Consider the following 20,218-nt stretch of genomic DNA (forward strand, 5'->3'; position numbering starts at 1 on the left):
TTGTGATTCTACTCAGTTCAAAAGTTCATTGCACTCTGCAACATGAGACCCTCCCACTGCTTCTCTTTAACACTTGACAGTACAATAAAAATGTTTAATGAAAATCACTGCTAATCAAAATTCTCTGTCAGTCAAACCTGAGTAACTGCTTGCCCACAGTACTGCACGTGTCACTTGGAGGAATATTTAATATTTATCTGCTCAATAGCACCATTTTAACACATTCCTTCAGCACTACAAATTCAAAGAATCAAGTTGCCACAATTCAGAGACAGAGCTCACATATAATCATGAAACACATTATCAGTATTTCTTAGTTTATCTTTTACTCCTATAAAGTACTTACAAACTGGGTATTCATAGATTATTTACATTTTTCAAAGCCATGAAGACTCAGAAGCTCTATGAATATAAAGAAGGACTTAGGCAATTAAAACTGCCAAGAGAAAGACCTGATTATTTGCCAGCAGGGAAGAAGGTACTGGGAAAACCAAGTTAAACCAATCGCATTTTGTGTATGAGCAGAGAACAAATACATTTTTTCAATGTGTTGCACAAAGCATAGCTATTATTACTAGGTGCACACTAAGAACTTCTTCTAAACTGACAGGAGAAACTGTTAGAATACCAGAGTATTTTGCAGACAAAAATCACAAAAAGAAGAGAGGAATTTAAAAAAATTACTTTCAACTCAGCAACTGTATGAGTAGTTCCACATTTACCTCTGACATAGAGAGTGGCTGCAACGTACCAAGATGTGCATACAGTGAACAGATATAACTCCTATGAACACAAGGCTGACTGGTCCAACCTGGTATGGAAAAAAAAAAAAGGGATGACACAGGAAATACAGAAATTTTCATGGAAGTATGCTGGGGAGAAATCTTTACATGAAATTTATTGTTGTAGCAAACAAAGTAATAATTAAAAATTTTTCACCCTCATCAGGTTGCTGCTGATGATGTTTCATGTCATTCCTTATTTTCAGTTCACTACTTAAGAGAAGGCTGTTCAGGGGTTATCAAGCCATAAGTACCAAATGAGTACTTCACTCCTCTAACTGTTTCACTTGCCAAAAAAGTCTGTCAAGAAAGAAGACTGCAAAGACTGCACAATTCAGTAGTTTGAACCACTTGAATGGCAATAAAAGTTACAAGCTCCAGACAACTATGAAACTAAATCATTTGCTTCAGAATAGAAGCTTGACCACAAGTCTTCACAGAAGGAACTTGCTTTACACACATGTAATTTTCACTCTCAAAATGAACAACCTGTACTATGGAATTACAGAATTATTTAGTCGTAAGGTGAAAATTTCATTTGATTAAATTTACCCTGCCCTAGGAAATGCACTGTTTGTTACCAGGTATAAACAACCTGGGCTATGCCCTATTTCTGCAGAAACACTTGATTGATTTAACAAGCTGATGCTTCATCCTAAAACATGCAATCAGTCTCTAGAGAAGTCTGTACAAAGATAAGACAACCCCATAGAAACAATTCCCATGAGACATCACAGGAGTCTGAGTAAATCAAAATATTTCTTTTTCTTTTTTTCTGACAAATAAGCATTGAGATTTTAGTTTTTCAGGACATATATCTGTAAATCTTTCTAGATGATTTTTCTAGTCTATGAAAAAAGACTTCTTACCACAATGCCAGCGTTTTTTATTGCAAGCGGAAGACCAAGAAGGCCAGTTCCGATGTTTCCCTTGAGGAGGTGAGTCAGTGTTTGTATAAACCTGAGGATAAAATGTCACATTAGAAGTACACATGGATGGGGTAGAGCACAAAAACAGAACCTCACCCTTTCTCTATAATAAAATGATAAATTTCAAGTTTCAACTTGAAATTTACAGTGGTCCGGCTATTTTAAAGAAGTGCAACACATTCAAATAATGTTTTTATTCATCCTTACATGTGAGCACCCTCAAATAGAACACACAAGTCTGATCTTCAGTTCTTTACTCCAGCTTGTGAGATGTTAATTTCTCAGCCATTTCATAGTTCTTTTCATAGTTATAATCACTTTATAAATAGGAACCTTGAAATATTTTACAGCCAGTACATTGTTAGCTTCAAAAAAAGTGAGAACCTACTCAAAATGGGATGCTTTTTGGGAGAATTATGCAAAGTCCTTATGTATAACCACAAAACTGTTCTGCGGGTCCAAGAAGACCCTTTCAGAGTTCAGAAAACTGCTCATAAGAAACAAGACAGAGGCAAGAAATCTGAACAAGCTGATGATTAAGATTAACACATACGTAATGCCTTCTTCATTATCAAGCTGGTAGTGCGCCTTAACTGGCAGGAAAGTATTTTCATGCTCTTCATCTGAGATGCCATCTGAGTCTTCTTCATCAATTAAAGGCTTCATTACTTCCATGCCTGTACAACAGAAGCAAAACTACATTAGCATTAGAAACAAGTTTACAGTTCAGAAGACATGATTCAAACTTCCCATACAATGAGGTTTTAACATGTTCCTAAATACAAAGATGATTTAAGCAGATATATAGAGCACAAGCTTGCATAGTCTCTCTCTTTAAAGTGGCACACCATCTCATCATCACTATTATTATTATTACTATTATTATTATTATTATTATTATTGCCAAACATTACAGTTTTTCATTAAGAAAAGCAAATTTTTATCATGAAAATGTCACTGGTTTAAACCACTTGGCAAGCTAATGCAACATAAAGCATAACAGAAAAGTCATGCATCATTACAAAAGGGTAAGAGTCACCTTAAAACTGGTAGTTACTTCAGAATTAAACACTAAGTCTGCATTCAGAGAGGCAAGACAGATACCACAGAAAGTATCTCCATTCATTGAAGAACCAAAAAACAGGAATCAGGTTGCATGCTTTGAAAACTGCAATTTCCTGAACCTTTTAAACTGGCATAAAATTCCAGCTAAGTAACAGCACCAAGTAACAGCAAGCAGTCAGTAGTGAACAAAATTGCCTTTCAGGCAAAATGAACATCTTATGCCAGTTTAATGTTGAGGAAATTACAACCATTTTAAATTACTACAGTTAAGCAAAGCAAATCCTGCCAAGAGCAAAAAGATTATTTACCCTACACTTGCCTACCACAGCATCCATTCATAAAATATGTTGAATAATCTCAAGTTTCATAACTTTCACCAAAAAAAAAAAAAAAAGATAAATCCCTGTAATGCCAACATTCTGTATTAAAACAAGCAAACAAAGAAACAAACCAATACACTACATTTACATTTACATTACTAAGCAGACATTTAGTGTCAGGGTTTTGGTAGTAATAGGGCTACCAGGAGTGGCTTCAGTGAGAAGCTGCAGGAAGCATCTCCCAAGTTAACAGAGCCAATGCCAGCTGCTTCCAGGACAGATCTGCTGTGGGACAAGTCGAAGCCCATCAGCAATGGTGGCAGCACCTCTGCAATAACATAGTTCAGAAGGGAAAAAAAAACTGCCAAGCAGCTACAGCTGGAGAGTGGACTGAGAATATGTGAGAGGAGCAGCCCTGCAGACACCAAGGGCAGGGCAGAAGGAGGGGCAGGAGGGGCTCCAGGTGCTGGAGCTGAGATCCCCCTGCAGCCCATGGGGCAGCCCGTGGTGAGGCAGCTGTGCCCCTGCAGCCCATGGTGCAGCCATGGTGGAGCAGAGATCCACCTGCAGCTCCTGGAGGACCCCACAGTGGAGCAGCTGGATGTCCAAAGAAGGCTGTGACCTCAAAGGAAGCCCACACCGAAGCAGACTTCCTGGCAGAGGACTGGTGGCCCCATGGAGAGAAGAGTCTAAGTTTGGAGCAGGTTTGCTGGCAGGTTTGTGACCCCATAGAAATCCACACTGGAGCAGTTTCCAGAAGACTTCCTCCCATGGGAGTGGAACATGGAAACATGTTCCACACTGAACATGGAAAGAGTGTGAGGAGTTCTCCCACTGAGGAGAAAGAAGCAGAAGAAACAATGTGGTGAACCGACCACAGTCCCCATGCCCCATCACCCTGCACAAATGGAGGGGAGGAATTACAGAAATTGTGAGTGAAGTTGAACCTGGGAAGAATGGAGAGATGGGTAGAAGGTTTTTTAAGATTTATTCTTATTTCTCATTACCCTGCTCTTATTTGACTGATAAGAAATTCAACTAATTTACCCAAGTCGAGTCTGTTTTGACCATGACTGTAATTGGCGAGCGATCTCTCCCTGTCCTTTTCTCAACCCCTACATAAGCATTTTGTTACATTTTCTCCAGCTAAGGAGGGGAGTCATAGAGTAGCTTTTGTGGACACTCAGAATCCAGCCAGGGTCAACCCACCACAGCCATTAAACAAATCATTAAGGTTTTTATGAAGTCTTGGAGATGTTTAACCCACCAGCAGAGCGCTGAAGCCAATGCTAAACAACTTCTAAAGAAAAACTGTAGAACAACTGTAAAAATCCCACAAAGCAGAAAGCAGCTAATCCAAACCCTTAACATTAAATCATATACCTCAAACTCTCCTGAAAACACCAAAGGGTTGTCAAAATTTCATGTCTGAAAAGCTGAAAGCCCATAATGAAAGCACTTGACAGAAGCAAAGATGCCCAGACAAGAGCAAAAATCAGAGGTCAGAGACTCAGCCAGAAAATACACTGTAAAGCAAATTTATTCTCAGTGATATTCTAATTATACAAGTCAGGGTGGACTTCACCACATTTCTGTACATGGCACATGGTCTATGAATTGATCAAAAGAAGGATCACCAGAGTTCCCTCCCACTGCTCCCACAGCACTGTGCTGGCTAGTTCTTGAGGATGCCACAACCATCCTCCCCCTCAGCTCTGAGTCCCTGCTGGGCTCATTCGATGCTCACAAAGACCTGCATACTTTAGTTCTGGAGAAAAAGTTTGCCTCCTCAGGGATCAGAGGGAGCAGGAAGTTTCATCCAGTGAGCAATTAATTAGGCTGATTTTCATTCTTTAAGGTATTGATTCTTAACTAACAATCTGAAGGAACAAGCCAAACTACAAGCATGCAAGTCTGTGATCACATGAAATTCGACAACATATAAAAGAAATAATACTTAAATTTATTTTCCAGTTTTGTCTTCATCACATGTTGTAGGATACTCTTCATAATGCTAAACAATAATGACAACACACAGCAAGTAAGGCTCTTATTTAGCACTAGCAGAGGACCAGCATGACCCACAGGACCCACAGCTTTGGTGAGTATCAGCAACTGCTCAGTCAATGGAGAAAAGTAAAATTTTCTTCTTTCATTGAAACCTGAGACTGGAACGTTTGGGATATACATACATCTACACTGTTTACCATGCAGCCAGATGACACACAGAAGACTCTGAACTTTATTCAAACATCCCATTTTACTTTCTCTCCCAACTTCCTGATCTATCTTCTGATCACAAAGGTAGTCCTTTAAGAATAGATTTAGATATACTCAAGCATTGCCCTCATCTTTCAAGTAATTAAATTTTTCCTAACACAAGCTATTTTTCTTCTGAAAAGTCATGTCCCCATGCTTAAAGCCATCTAGTCATCTCAGGGTTATTGTTATCACTGTCCCACTGCCCCATTCACCCACTTCCTCAGAAATGGCTTAAATTAGACCCGAGAACATCCATTTCCAATATGCATACTAAGGCATGGAGTTTCCTGTTCCTATTCTAATGTAACAATGCATTTGAGAATAAATTCCATTAGAAGTTTTAAAACACAGGCTACAGCAACATCATCAATTCACATTGCCATAACTATACAGGTTATGACTTACTATGAGTTCCTCTGAAATACTGCATTATATAAAACATTCCAAGAATGCCATCTGGTCTCTATCCTAGCCATAAAAATACTCTTGAGTTGCTTCTTTTCCTCATCATTCCTCCTTCATCCCATGACTGCTGTAGAGTTTTGGCCTAAAAATGTGAACACATTAACAGTAATGGTACTGAGACATAAATGGGAGGATTGGATTGTGTGGCTTTCTAAGCACAGGTTTTCATTTGATAAGAGATCTCTACTGTTGGAATAGTGTGGCTGTGTCCCACAGTGACATCCAGGTTTGTGTAACATTCACATTTAATGGGTCCAAACTTGTAGTCTAAAGCACATGAGACAAAAAAGCTTGAGCTTTCCATACTTAGATCTAGCTTGAAATTAATTATTCTGCAACATCCACAGTCACTGCCAAAAAACTGGCACTGAATACTCCCACATTTGCTTTGATTCCTTCCTACAAAGGTCTAATATGTGCAATTTAAACACAATCTCAAACTGCAGCACAAGAAAAGCATATGCATGTCATACCTGAATCAGAGATGAAGTTGTCTTGCTGCTCTCACAAAGGACATGGTACAGAGCACACTTCAGCCAACATTATTAGATCCATACTCCACCAAACTGTCCTGGCTGCACCCAAACACACTATGAATAATCCCACCCAGTGCTCAGCCATGAAACTCACTGAAAATTTTGGATTATCATAATTCAGCACAACTAAAAATAAGGAAATTCATTTCTGCACACCCTTTTTTTTCACTTAGACAAAGTACCAGCCAATTTTCAGCCCTTCCATCAACCAATATAAATTTCTTTTTCCCTTGTTCCACCACGAAAATCTTTTCAGATCAAATGCTCTCTTCTGATTTTCTTTAACAGTTAATTAAACTGACATTGTTTCTGCTTTCTTCTGTGAACACCCATGCAAGCAGGGTGCCAAAAAGCTCTGCACGTACTGCTACTATCAAGCAAGGCAACACAAAGTGCATTTCATCTTCTTCCAGCATCACCACTGCAATGTTGAAACTAATTCCTTAAGCCACTGGAGAGATAAATTAATTACAGCTACACATCACACTATAATCATGCATAAATGTCAACATTGTGCCCTCAAGGACCAAATTTCAATCATTAATCAGCCTCCAATAACACAGAGAGATTAAGTCCATAGTGTTAATATTGTTACAACTACTATTCCCAATTTTGTGTCTTCACGTGTACTTTTCTATCCCCTAGAATTTGCCAACATCTTGCCAACGCTTATGGACATACTGCCAAAGAAAGCTTTGAACTGTTACTAAATTTACTTAATTCTCAAGCTATCAAGCACACTGAAGAAATCCTCTAGTTCAAAAGTTTACCAAAGAAATTAATTTTCACCAAGAACTTCAGTTAATTTTTCTATATTGCTCAAGCAATAAACCCTTCCAAATTTAACTGAACCACTCAGCACCACAGGAGATAAAACTGATCTCCATCATTTTCATTTTATGGAAGAAACAGTGACAAAAGAATGAAGCAGTTTGCCAGGCAGGCATAGCAAGCTAAACGATATATTAAAAATAAAAGCCAAGTACGATCCTCTAATGTTCCTTTGGACAAGGTCACACCCCAGACAAATTCATGTCTAAAACCCCTTTTCCAAATCCAATTTAACAATATGGTCTGGTTTTCATTTGCTTGGGGTTTATGTCCCTTCAGGTTTTTGAAGTCAGTGTCAACAAACTGAATGAACTGGATTTGACAGACAAGCATATAAAGATTTGGGGGACAGGATATAGCATAACATTGTTTGCATCAGCTGGTTTTACTCCCTCATGGGAGAGGGAACACACAGGTCTTGTTGGAGCAACACTTCACACATATATTAAGTGCTCAGCAAAGAGCAGTAGGCAAAGGAGGTCTTGCACACACTTCACTGCTCAGTCAGCTTCTACACAAGAACATGCCCACAGGGCCAGAAACATTGCCCAAGATTCACAAACTGTGAACTGTGTTTATTAAATAGAGGGTGACCCAATGCCTCTGTAATTGGGATAAAGATTCAACTCAGCAAGCAGTGGTTTTGACTGGGCCAGCATGCTCCATAAAAGAGAAAATCAGCACCACATCATCTTTATACTAGCCTAAAATGCAGGTTCCCACAGGCTATGAAAAGTCATATTCATGATCCCGAGGGCATACCCAGAGCTTCTGTCACCAGGGCTGGCTGCTCTTATGGGACGAAGTTAGTGACTGAATTATGAACAAGCAGACACATTCAAGGAGTCTTCACTGCAGTGTTAACACAGAAGAAACATTTATATCTGGCAGCAGTCACACCTGTGACAACAGGAGAGGCTCAGTATTCCCAGCAACTGCATTCACTTGCCAGATGATCTGTGTATTACCTCTGTCCTGCGGAGAGGCTTTTCAATTCAGCATTCAGAACCAAGGCTCTCAAGATAAATTTAATTACAAAGAAAACATTGTGACTAATTATTTTCAAAGTAATGCTCAGTTACTCCCTCAACCACAGAAGGAAATAGCTGTTTAGCTACTTAGGTACTTTAGCCTGCAAATAACCCTCCCAGCATATCTCCAGAAGACATCTCACTGTACAGTACAGCTTTGTCCACAAAGCACACATGATCGGCTGTCATATGCTTCCACCATCTCCAAAGAAATTATAGAGCAAGACAAAGTGACTGCGAATAGTACTGCTAGAGGCATGCTGGCCCAGATGGATAAACCTTGGTAAATTTTCCTAGCTCAAGGGGGAAGTAACAGATAATCCCATTAAACCATAAACAAGACAGCTCCCTTTTTATTTTCTACTACAGCTAGTCCTGTTGAATGTAAGAGACATAAAAACAAACAAGCAAAATGCTCAAAATAAAATATATTATTCAGTTTGAAAATTGAAAAGGAAAATCTCATCTGGTTTAAAAATTACTATTAAATACTAATAATTACATTTTCCAAAATAGTAAAAGTGAGCATCAGCTTTTGTTGTGTTTGTTTGTCAAGAACTCCAAGCTATGCTTCATGCCGTTATTTGCATCCCTTTTTATTTCTCTTTGGAAAATAAATCTCATCATTTGTTTCTCTCCATTACAGACTGTAACTTGAAGTAGATTTATTCAGCTTTGTGGTAGACTGCATTAGTGTTGAGAATGGTTATTTCTAAGCAAATGTTGAAAGTCAATAACACCTCACAATAAGCAGGAGGAAGTGTTTGCTTTTGCGTAGTAACTGTCGGATCCAGAAGGCTCATAAAATGGGCACACTTGCAGTTATTAAACCAAAGTGCACACAGGTCTGCATAGCTATTGCACACTTACAGAGCAGCAATTTTACCCCAACCCACAATGGATCATTTATCTGGACAGACACAAGTGTTAAATAATCCACTATCCTGTCTAGACCAAGCCACACATATCTACAATTAACACGCTCTTAAATGACAATGCATTGGCAAGACTTCAGTTTTATTAAGTATTTAATAGCACGGAACCAAGCAAAAGACTTTGGAATTCTTATCAGGTATGGAACTACATTTTTAAATAGTTAATAACATAGAAAATCCAGTTTCTAGGGGTTCTGACAGGAAAAACTGTCCAATGTGTGAACTCCTGGGGGGAAAAAAGAAAAAAGCTCTAAAATTTCTTTCAGTGACCTTTCCTGAAAAGTGACAATCTCTCGATGCAAGATGGATCAGCCTTGAGGACAACGAAATTTGAAGCATGTCTTCCAAGTCCTACCATTGCCACTGGATAGGACAAAATCTGCAAATTCCAGTGGAATTGTAATCCTCATATTCCCAGCAAATGGAACCAGGATGATTGGGGGACTGAAGCATGTCTCTTATGAAGAAAGGCTGAGGGAGCTGGGCTTGTTCAGCCTCAAGAAGAAGCAGCTTAGAGGAGACCCCACCAATATATGGAAGTATTTAAAGAGGGGTGCCAGGAGGATGGAGCCAGGCTCTACTCAGTGGAGCCAACCACTAGGGCACGAGGCAATGGGCAGAAACTGATGCACAGGAAGATGCTCCTGAACAGAAGAACTTCTTTATAGCGTGGGTGACCGTGCACTGGAACAGGTAACCCAGAGAGGCTGTGAATTGTTCCTCTCTGGAGATACTCAAAAACCATTTGGATGCAATCCTGGGCCATGAGCTCTAGAATGGCCCTGCTTGAGCAGGGAGGTTGGACCACATGAACCCACTGTGGTCCCTTCCAACCTGATCGATTCTGTGATTCTGAAAACACAGCTCTGAGATGAGATTTCCATGTCTCCAGCCCAGCCACAACTACACTTGATAACTAAACCTACTACGTGCTAACTTGTCCACCCACGGGCAGAAAAACTAAGAGATGAACATCTAGGTGTCCTCCATCAATTAGATTTAAAGGTGATACGACTAATATACTGTAAATGCAATAAATACAATACCGCTACCATGTAAACACACACATGGTCCGGGAAAAGCCAACCCAGCCTTCCAGGGCAGATAAATGCAACAGCGATGCAAAGAGAACGTATTTCCATGAACTTCCACGGAGGCCGTGACTTCACCAAGAAACCGAGCGCCAGTCAGGTGCGACTGACAGCCCGGGGGAGCGGCCCCTGCCGCCCCGCAGAGCCTCGGCTGCGCTGCCCTCAGCCCACCCGGCCCCGGTGCCGCCGATGCGGCCCCGGCAACTCAGCCCCCGCCGCCGCCTCCGCGGCCCCGGCGAGGCGGAGACACCGCAGCGCAGCGCCCACCCCCACTCCAGGTGGGATGGTTCATCCCGCCCGCCTCGGTGCGTCGAGCTCCGCAGCGCATCCCCGGTGGGCCGAACCATCTCTCCTGAAGCGGAGGGGGGGCAGGGGCCGGCCGGCCGGTCCCGACGCTCAAACCCCCTCCTCCCCACCCCGCAGCCAGCCGCCATCCCGCTACCGCCGGGCAGCACGGCTCGCGTCGCCTCACCCAGCTCCTCCCTGCCCGCGCCGGCCATCGCCCCACCGGGCTCCGCTCGCCCTTCCGCCGATGTGGAGCCGGCCGGCGCGGCGCATGCGCCCGGCGGAGCGAACCCTAGAGGGCGGCGGGCAGGCAGGCGGGCCCTGCGCGGGCTGAGGGAGGCGGTGCCGCTCCCGGTGCGGGGCCGCCGCCTTCTTCAGCCTCCTGCCCCGGCAGCAGCCTTGCGGCGGCACCCGCCCGTAGAGCCGTGGAGTATCTCAACTTGGTTAGGGACCCATAAGGATCTTCAACGCCCTGCTCCATGTAGGAGCACCTAAAGCCAAACCGTGTGACGAAGAGCGCGACACTCGCTAACCGTGACATCATTGCCATCCTTAGGGATGCTCTTTGGCTTTGCTGCGGCCCCAGCTGTGGTGGCCCCATAAAGCGGTGCCCCTCGGCAGGGCTGGGGAGGCCGGCTTTGGATGGGGCACTGCAAGCTTTGAGCCATAATTAATCGGCAAAGACGGCAGAGATGAGTGTGAAGAGTTCAGCAGGGCTGGACCGCTGGAACTCTTGGAGATTAACCACTAACCTCCCCACCTTAACCTGTTATGCTAGTTTCTTTCCAGTATTTCTTCTTTCCTGCCAGTATTGATTCAGCAGAACTCCCTATATCTATGGCTGATTTGACTTAATAAAGTTTCCAGCTGCTGCTTTCCTACAGCAACTTTTTTTTCATGAAGAATATAGGATAAAGTAATTTGATTTTTTTTTCCCTACACAAGAAAAATGCAGTCTTCTGAGGCTTCTCATAAACTTCAGTCATCTTTAGACATACATCATTAATTAATTTATCTACAATGAAGAATTTCCAGTGGGGAAAGCATCCATTTTCAATTGTCAAATTTATGTGTATTCCAAATACTCCTCCAAACTTTCATTAAAAAAATGAGCCATGTGCATGAGCTATTATCATCAAATTTTATAAAAGGGCTCCCAGTAGGCTATCCATGACTGCAGGTTATTGATTTAAGGAACTGACTCACTAATTACAATATTTGTGTCAAGCATTTATGCAATATTCTACTTTGTTTCTAACAATGCCAAACTTTGTTCAAGAAAATACATAATTAACAAATCTTTAAAGTTGTATTGAGTTGAGTGTTCATCCCTTCTACCTTGTCATAGCATCTCAGGACTTGACTCACTAAATCCTGTGTAGACATTGAAGAGATGGTGCATGGAACATCTTTATTTCACATCCTACCCAATGGAAAACTCTTTGTTTCTACTACTTGCTGCTACTTGCATCCAAATCCTTTCTTCTGGGAGCAGGTTTGCTATGTGCTTAGAGAGATTTTTCTAATATGCTCCAAAAGTTATATCTAGCATGTGAGTAACCAGTGGTGAGCAAGAAATATTCAAAAACACATGGGAGATACTATAATGTGATAGAAATTAGTGATTTTATAATTGCATTTTGTTTCTCTTTGGTAAAAATAGAAGGATTTGCTTTAATGCTTGCATCTGGTTAAATTCTAGACATCCATCCATCAAAGCAAAATTACTTTATGATGAGAGTATTGCAGACACCAAACACTTGTTTACCATAGACTTCCTTTTCTGAATAGCATTTACAGCATCTCTCTTAGAAATAATGAATTCAACTCACGTTGTTTCTGTTGGTTCGGAGCAAGGCCATATGGAGTACAATACCCAGCTTCTTCCATTTTTAATTTTTTTAATTAGAAGCTAACCCTGAAATCTTTAAGAGCCTTTTTCAGTAATTTTTTTTTGATCTTCTTAAATCCCCCTTGTTAGAATAGATGCTCTGCTCAGTCCATCTGAACACAAATTATAGTCTGGCTAAATTTCCACACTTTTTTAGGGAAAAAAATATAAGAACCAATTAAATATACAGAAATACTGTTTCCATATACAATCCATCTACACAGATGCCGGCTGGCATTAGCTTTGGGGCCACTCAAGTCTTGAGGGACTTCCATTTCTTCATGGAATCTTCTTTTTGTGATGCTATATATTTGGCTTCCAGACCCTCCTTTGGCAGTGAGTCCCATAATTTGCTCATGCATGGTATAAAAAAAAGTGCCTTTTGAGCCTGCTACATGATAAGCTCTAGTCTTGCAGCATAAAAATAATCATTGCATTTACCTTGTCTAAGTCATTCTTGACAGATCACTGCCATACTCTCTCTCCTGTCTCTTTTCCAGGCTGAACAGTCCTAATTTATTTAAATCTCCCTTCATAGAGATGCCATTCCATCTTTCCTTAATTTCTATTCCCTTCTTCTATGAGTTCTGGATCTCCCATGTTCAGCTGCAGTTGAGGATGCCAGAACTGCAGCCATACAAAGCCACTAAAACCCTCCTGCCTACGTCTGAGGCATTTTCACTCCTGCTTTTTTGTAATAATTTGTATTTTAACTTTCACTCAGGTACTACCTTGCAAGGTGATCACTTTTCATGATGTTTTAATGAGCCATTGGTAGGCCTCAATTATGTTGCCATCCAACTGCCTGTAGACTATAATTCTATCTGATTGGCAAATGATTGACATTCCTCTAAGATTTACATCACTGCTTTATATCTAAGAGCACATTTCAAAATCACCTTGAATATCAATATGGCATCTACATTTCATGAGATCCTGGAGAGCAAACTGCTCACCTGTGTATCAAAAAGAAATACCTCCTGTTAATTTACACTGAACATCATGGGATCAAACTGAAAGAGGGATGTTTAGGCTAGATATACAGAAGAATTCTTTACTGGCAGAGTGATAAGGCACTGGAACAGACTGCCCAGAGAAACTGTGGATGCCCCATCCTTGGAAGTGTTCAGGGAGAGTTGGGATGGGGTTTTTGAGCAATCTGGTTCAATAAATGACTTCCTGCACATGGCAGGGATGTTCACAGAATCATAGAATATTCTGTGCCGGTCAGGATCATAAAGTTCACCTCCTGGCTCTGCACAGGACACTCCAAAAGTCCTGAGAGCATTGTCCAAATGCTTCTTGAACTCTGTCCAGCTGATACTGTGACCACTTCCCTGGAGAACCTGTTTCAGTGCCCAACCACCCTCTGGGTGAAGAACCTTTCCCCAATACCCAACCTAAACCTCCCCTGCCTCAGCATCATGCCAGGTTGGAACTTTGAGGTCCCTTCCAACCCAAACCATTCTATGAGTCTATGATTATGCAATCTGAAAACATGTGTATATCTCTTTATCTCTTTTCATTTCCTTAGTTACAAGTGTGAGGTTCCTTTCACAGCAGTTCCTTATGATCCGTATGCTGGTCTGTAACAGCCCATTTCCAAGGGTTCTTATTTTCCTTCTTTCTCTTGGCACAAAAATTGAGCACTGAACATCTTAAACTGTGGTTAAAACTCAGTGTCATAATACTGCTTTAAAGAATTGCAGTTGATAGAAGGAGACTCTTAAGTTTTCAGAAGGACTTGGTTTGATGTATATCAAATGGGGAACTGTTTTATAATATCTTGATATGAAGTTTCATGTGATGCTCGCCTTTCTTTGCCATGAAAAAATTTTGGAAGGAGATCCAGATGTTGTATTTCCTAGAATCACAGAATGTCTGAGATTAGAAGGGTCCCACCACCCTGGCAAAGCATGGCCACGTGTATCTATCCCGGCAGCTTTTAAATATTGTCACAAAGGGAGACTCCACAGTGCCTCTGGAGAGCCTGTGCCAGTGCCTGGTGACCCTCACATAAGAAAAGTGTTTCCTGATAATCAGAGAAAATCTCCTGTGTTTCAGTCTGTGCCCATTGCCTCTGGTCCTGGCACCGAATGCTACTTAAGAGAGCCTGGCTCCATCCTCTTTGCAACTTCCCTTCAGTTATTTGTAGACTCTGATGAGATCTTTCTGAGCCTTCTCTTCTCCCAGCTGAACAGACTCAGCTCTTTCAGTCTATTCTCATGGAAGAGATGCTCCACTCCCTTCATTCTTGTGGCCCTTGGTTGGACTCCCTCCAGTCTGTGAACTTCTCTCTTGCTCTGAGGAGCCCAGCACTGAACACAGCACTGCAGGTGAGGCCACACTGGTGCTGGGCAGAGGGGAAAGACTGGTCGTCCCCCTTGCCATAGTGCCAGTACTTTGCCCAGTACAGCCCAGGATGCCACTGGCCACCTTTGCATTGAGAATTCCTTGCTGGCTCCTATTCAGCCTGGTCCCCGCTCCTCTCTTGCCAAGCTGCTTTCCAGCTGGGTGGCCCCCAGCATTCACTGGTGCCTGTAGTTGTTCATGAGGTGTGTGGCTGAAGATGGCAGGCATGTTGTCAATGTCACCAGTTAAGAGCACAGATCATAAAAGGCCCATTGTGTTCAACAAATATGCTTCAAATTCCAAAACTGCTGCTCAGAAGTTTGATTGCTACAGCTGTAACACAGAAATGTTGGATGGCCCCCACTGGAATCCATAAAACATAGCTGTTTAGTAACAAAATGTTAAAAGCTTGGGGTGTGTTGACTTTCCCTAAGCTTTGATGAAAAATAAATATGATTATAGAAGATACTGCAGCTGTCAAAAGTGCTGGTGGTAGTTCATACTTCAAATAGAAATTATCAGCACATTTAAAATACCAGAAACCTTTGAGAAAGCTGCCAGGATTTTTCCCAACATGAATCATTATGTCAGTAAAGTAAAATATTTTATCTGTCACTTAATGAAAATAAAATATCTTTATTTGCATATAGATGTGCATGTGCTGGGACTTATCATTCAGGCATTGCCAACATCAAGGTTTGCTTTTGTTGTTTAATTTGGTGGGCTGCCAGTGTCAACTTTCTTTCAGTACACTTCAAAGTCAAAGTACAGCATCCCTTCAATAAGTAGGTCACTTGGGAAAATGTCAGAAATGTTCAGATACTTGTGAATCTTTGTCAGCTCTTATTTATCTTTAAATAAAAAACCAGATGTACTGCATGGTAAACATAACAAGTTGCACTAAAGGAGATTATATATGATAATTTTGGGCAGTGCCTCAGATTCACAACAGTTTTCCATATTATCCTTCTGACATCATGATTCCTACAATCGGAAAAAAGTGCTTGAATTCTGAGGGTGTCCAAAAAATACAACTCTCCATATACTCTTAAGCAACTGCATAGACCTACCTGATGCTTGTGATATTAGGTAGATGTCTGTAGTTCTGCTCATGACCAGAGACACTGTCAAATCTTGACATCTGCCTCCAGCTTATGGTCAGCTGTGTTATGTCCTGGAGTATTCACTAATGAAAGGATCAGAGAGGTATTAGTCATGGCCCTGTTCTGGACTTCTAACCAGATTTCTCCAAGACCGTGTTCCAGGACTGTCAGGGAACAGGCCTCTTCAGTCAGCTCCCAAAAAGCACTGTGGACAAGAATATATAAAATCTGTCTTCCTCCATTTCCACAGTCCCTCCATAGTGTTCCAGCAGGCTTACACCTTCAAACAGCTCACGTGTCCTCATGTAACATTTCTAGGCCATTTAGTATACCCACAAGAACTGAAAACACATGACAGGAGAGGGGAGAACACCTTTGATGGTGTAAGACAAACCATTCTTGTTTTAAAAATTCTACCATTCATAGTTTTTCACAGCTGGATATAATCCATTGGCGTAGGTCTCTTGGTGCCCATAGCTGTAATATCACAAAAAATCATGGCCCACCAGCAGAGCCCTAAGGTAGCTGTCAACCACCCTCCCACTCCTATGATTTACATCAGCTTTGGAAACTAGTACAGCCCATGGCACAAAGCATTGCTCCGAAGTCTGCTCTAATTCAGGAGAAAACTCCAGAGAACTACAGCTCTGAGCAACTGAAAATCCACATCGCAGCATGCTCTGCAGGGACTTCTTTCATGTGTCTTGGGAGGATTCTCCCTCCACCAGCTGCAAGGCTTGTACAGCCCTTCTATTCCTGTGAAGCAGTGTTCAAAGAGGAGAGTGAAGAGGAGGATGATCATCTGCCTGCTTGAGCTTCCTGAGGTAAAAGTATTTGTAGAACACCGTAAAACCATAGCCAGTTAGTGATTAAAAGATGATACCGCAAATACTTTTTAAAGCTGCAGATAATATTAACTGTAGTAATTTAAAAATAGCTGTATAGATAATTTCAATTTACTTCAGAGGATGAATCACATCCAATAAAAAAAAAAGAAGCCTCCTGGAAAGGGTTAGAAAGCATGAGATGATAGAAAATCTATGATCATTCAGACAGTTGAGCACTGGAGTAAGGATATCTGTAGGATTTTCCTAGGATCAGTTTCTTATTCTGAAATTTGCAACTGCTGTATATATACAAGTGCCTACATTGGTAATGATTTATTCAGTAAACATGGTAATCAAGCTCTTTCTCATCTGCTCTGAGCTTTGTTTTATGTCTGTGAAAATGAAAGTGTATTGGCATTTGGCATTTATCTTAGAAACTCAGGTCAGCCCCTCATATTCAGGAAGCATTTAGAAGGTGTCCTTTCATCCACAGGAGCCCCCCTGTAGAGCAGCATAAAATCAATGACACGCACTGTCTTTATAGCCAGACCCAATGTGAGTAGTTTAGAAAATAATTGATGGCCTGTTTCTGTCTGCATAACGTATTCAATGTGCAAGCCAGCAATCATCTGTCTGGACAGCTGCACTTTGGCTGCTGTGCTTGAGAACAGCCACCATTCCCCCCCTGCATGCAGCCTCCTGCCACTGGAGCTGCATAAGCTTGGTTTCAGGTTCTGCCCCTCTTCTGAGCTGCTCTGCTTCATACATTAGAGGTAATGCTCAGCCCACTGTGGTGGGTTGACCTTTGCTGTCAACTAGATGCCCACCAAAGCTACTTCATCACTACCCTCCTGACATGATAAGAGGTCCGTGAGTTAAGGACAGGAAGAGATCACTCAGCTTTTACCATCACATGTAAAACAGACTCAACTTGGGGAAATTCATTTAATTTATTGTCAATGAAACAGAGCAGGTTAATGAGAAATAAGAAAAAAAATCTAAAGCCACCTTTCTCCCAGCCTTCCTTTCTTTCTTGCACTCAACTCCCAGGATGAGGGTAAAGGAGAGGACTAAAAAATTCACTTACTTCCATTCATGGAGTGTCAGTGTCACAAATTATCAGCCATTGTTTCATCTTTCTGTTTAAACACAATGAATGGTGTCTTCCATTCATGGAAAATTCTGCTACACTGTAATTAGAAGCCAATCTTAGTACACAACCTGACAAAAACCATTTTTCTCCTTAAAGATCTAACTCTTTGTTGAATGCCATGTTTGCTTTTGAATTGTCAGTTGCATAAAACTCCATCCCAAACCCCATAAATAAAGCATTTACCAGAACGAAAGGATTCACTGACAATGTTGTCTTTTTCTGGAGTACTGACTTCGAATGGTATTTATCAATACAGTGAACACCTCCCCTTCTATACAGAAATTCATTCTGCTCTTTATTTCACAAAGACATTTTCAAAATAATGAGCATATCTATCTTTTACAAATGCTGCACATCTAGACTGAGGTAAATAATAATTCATATTAATTTAACGTTGAGTATTAGACTTGGCTGTGGACTTCTAACAATAGAGTGGTTACTGGTACCCATTTACAGCTACTGTTCTGTATGTAGCATAAAAAGAAATGACACCATTAACTTTATCCCTTTTTTTCCTTTTTACTAACCCTTTTCATTATTCCTTCCTTCCTCCTCCTTTCTCAGCTGAAAAGTCTGAGATAAGCATGATGTCAGCATCAAAAATAGCAAAGCATTTAACAGTTAGATAAAGGTGCGACTACAAAGAGGGACTGAGGTGACAAAGAGCTGCTTCATGGAAGCCATGGCTGCTCATAGTAAGATCTCTGCTTCTGGTAATAATGTAAAGACACTGCACTCTGCATCAAAGGATTACATACAGTCTGGAAATAATTAATATATGTATATATATATATGTGTGTGTGTGTGTGTGTGTGTGTGTGTGGTGTATGTATATATATATATATATATATATATGTATGTATGTATATATGTATTTGGAAGTCCACCAATTTGCATCACTAAATTATATTCTAAATAGGAAAATTTTGGTGGAGACTGCTATTGATTAGTAAAAGGCAATCATGACTTCAAAATCCAAAAGGTGATATCCTGGTGCATGTGTGCCAGTCCTGGTTTGTGGGTAAGCTGCATATCCCAAAAAAATAGGCATGTAGACTGACTATACCAGTAAGCTTGTTAGATGGTGAATAAAATCAGTGTTCTGTTAGATGATGAATAAAATCAGTGTTCTATATTAAATTATAATCCAAAACCTGACATGATTCAGAGCTGAGCCTGCACTTTCCCGGGCACAACTGGTACACATACTATTCCCAACAAGGTTGGATGTGGCAATCTCATTTTGGAGGGTGGTAAACCTTAAGTATATGGGATCCTACCTCATGCTCAAAAAAAAAGGATTATGCCTTGTTTTGGTTACAAGTATAGAATTTGTTCTCTGGTATAGATGCATTCAAGAGGGGGTCAGCAAGCATGTGGTTCCTGATGGAGTCAAGAAGTTGCAGAATCTCCCTTGTCTGTAGCTGAAACAAGAGCAGAGCATGGGCAAGGGGGAGAGAGAAAGCAGATGTTTGCTGTGCAAGGTGCTTCTTTCCTGTGTAAAGCAATGTTGTGTATCAACCATGTCTGGTGTAGCCAATGGGCACAGAAATGAATGCCAAAATCTTCTGAGTCCAGTTCTCCCTGCCACTCTGGGTAAAAATGCCTGCAATGTCCTTTTTCAGTCACAGCTTGCTCCACAGCACCAGACCCAGTGATGAAAATGGGACATAGTTATTTTTTCCTTGGCTTATTCAGACAAATTAAGACAGTATGAAAACAGAAATATTAACTGCTGACATTTACCAGCTGGTTCTGGTGGCACTGCAGTGGGATGCTTGAAGGAAAGTATGGATGTGATTTCTGCTCAGTTCCCTCAGTCTGAGTCAACTTCCCCTCTGTACACTACAGCACTATAATTAGTAGCAGTTCAATTGCATTTCACAAATTAAATGCACAATTGTGTAAATTGTTCCCCTATTCAGCACAACACTTCTGCTCTTAAGGGATAATCCAGGCCAAGGGACATCCAGAGACTCCATGGAGAAAGAATATCACTGCTTGCAGAGCAGAGGGGAGAGAAGCAAATGAGCAATGTCTATTTATGTGTCTGTATTCTAGGTATGTGGTAGTTTGTCAAATTTTAGCCAGAAGTAGGATTGAAACTAGATGATCTTTAAAGTCTCTTTCAGCCCAAACCCCTCTATGATTCTAACATTTTGCTAATGAAAGGCTGTTAATGTAGGAAAGAGGAGGCAAAAGCAGAGGAGGAGACCAAATATTGCTGGGATAGGAAACTATCCTGGACAAATCCTCCCTTCACTGTATAATAAAGCTGGTTTAAGAATCTGGGAGGAGAGGGAAAGGATATCTGAATACCTAGTCAAAGAGTATGTGGGCTTTAAATGCTATTTAGTCCT

General features: G+C 41.2%; 1 protein-coding gene across 2 annotated transcripts in view; it reads right to left on the bottom strand.

Annotated features, from left to right (window-relative positions):
* Nucleotides 1-10,824, bottom strand: part of SLC36A4 (solute carrier family 36 member 4) — an 88,164-nt gene extending 77,340 nt beyond the window's left edge. The window contains exons 1-4 of one of the 2 annotated variants that reach the window (XM_059838541.1): nt 10,720-10,824; nt 2,265-2,388; nt 1,652-1,742; nt 723-811 (exon numbers count right to left, since the gene is read on the bottom strand). In XM_059838541.1, coding sequence (XP_059694524.1) covers nt 723-811; nt 1,652-1,742; nt 2,265-2,388; nt 10,720-10,747 — 332 coding nt within the window. In that variant the 5' untranslated portion in view covers nt 10,748-10,824. Of the gene's footprint in view, nt 1-722; nt 812-1,651; nt 1,743-2,264; nt 2,389-10,719 lie in introns of those variants that run through there. The other variant, XM_059838542.1, reaches the window with a different exon arrangement.
* Nucleotides 10,825-20,218: the final 9,394 nt, after the last annotated feature.

Source organism: Haemorhous mexicanus, chromosome 2 (genome assembly GCF_027477595.1).
Source record: "Haemorhous mexicanus isolate bHaeMex1 chromosome 2, bHaeMex1.pri, whole genome shotgun sequence".
Lineage (NCBI taxonomy): Eukaryota > Metazoa > Chordata > Aves > Passeriformes > Fringillidae > Haemorhous > Haemorhous mexicanus.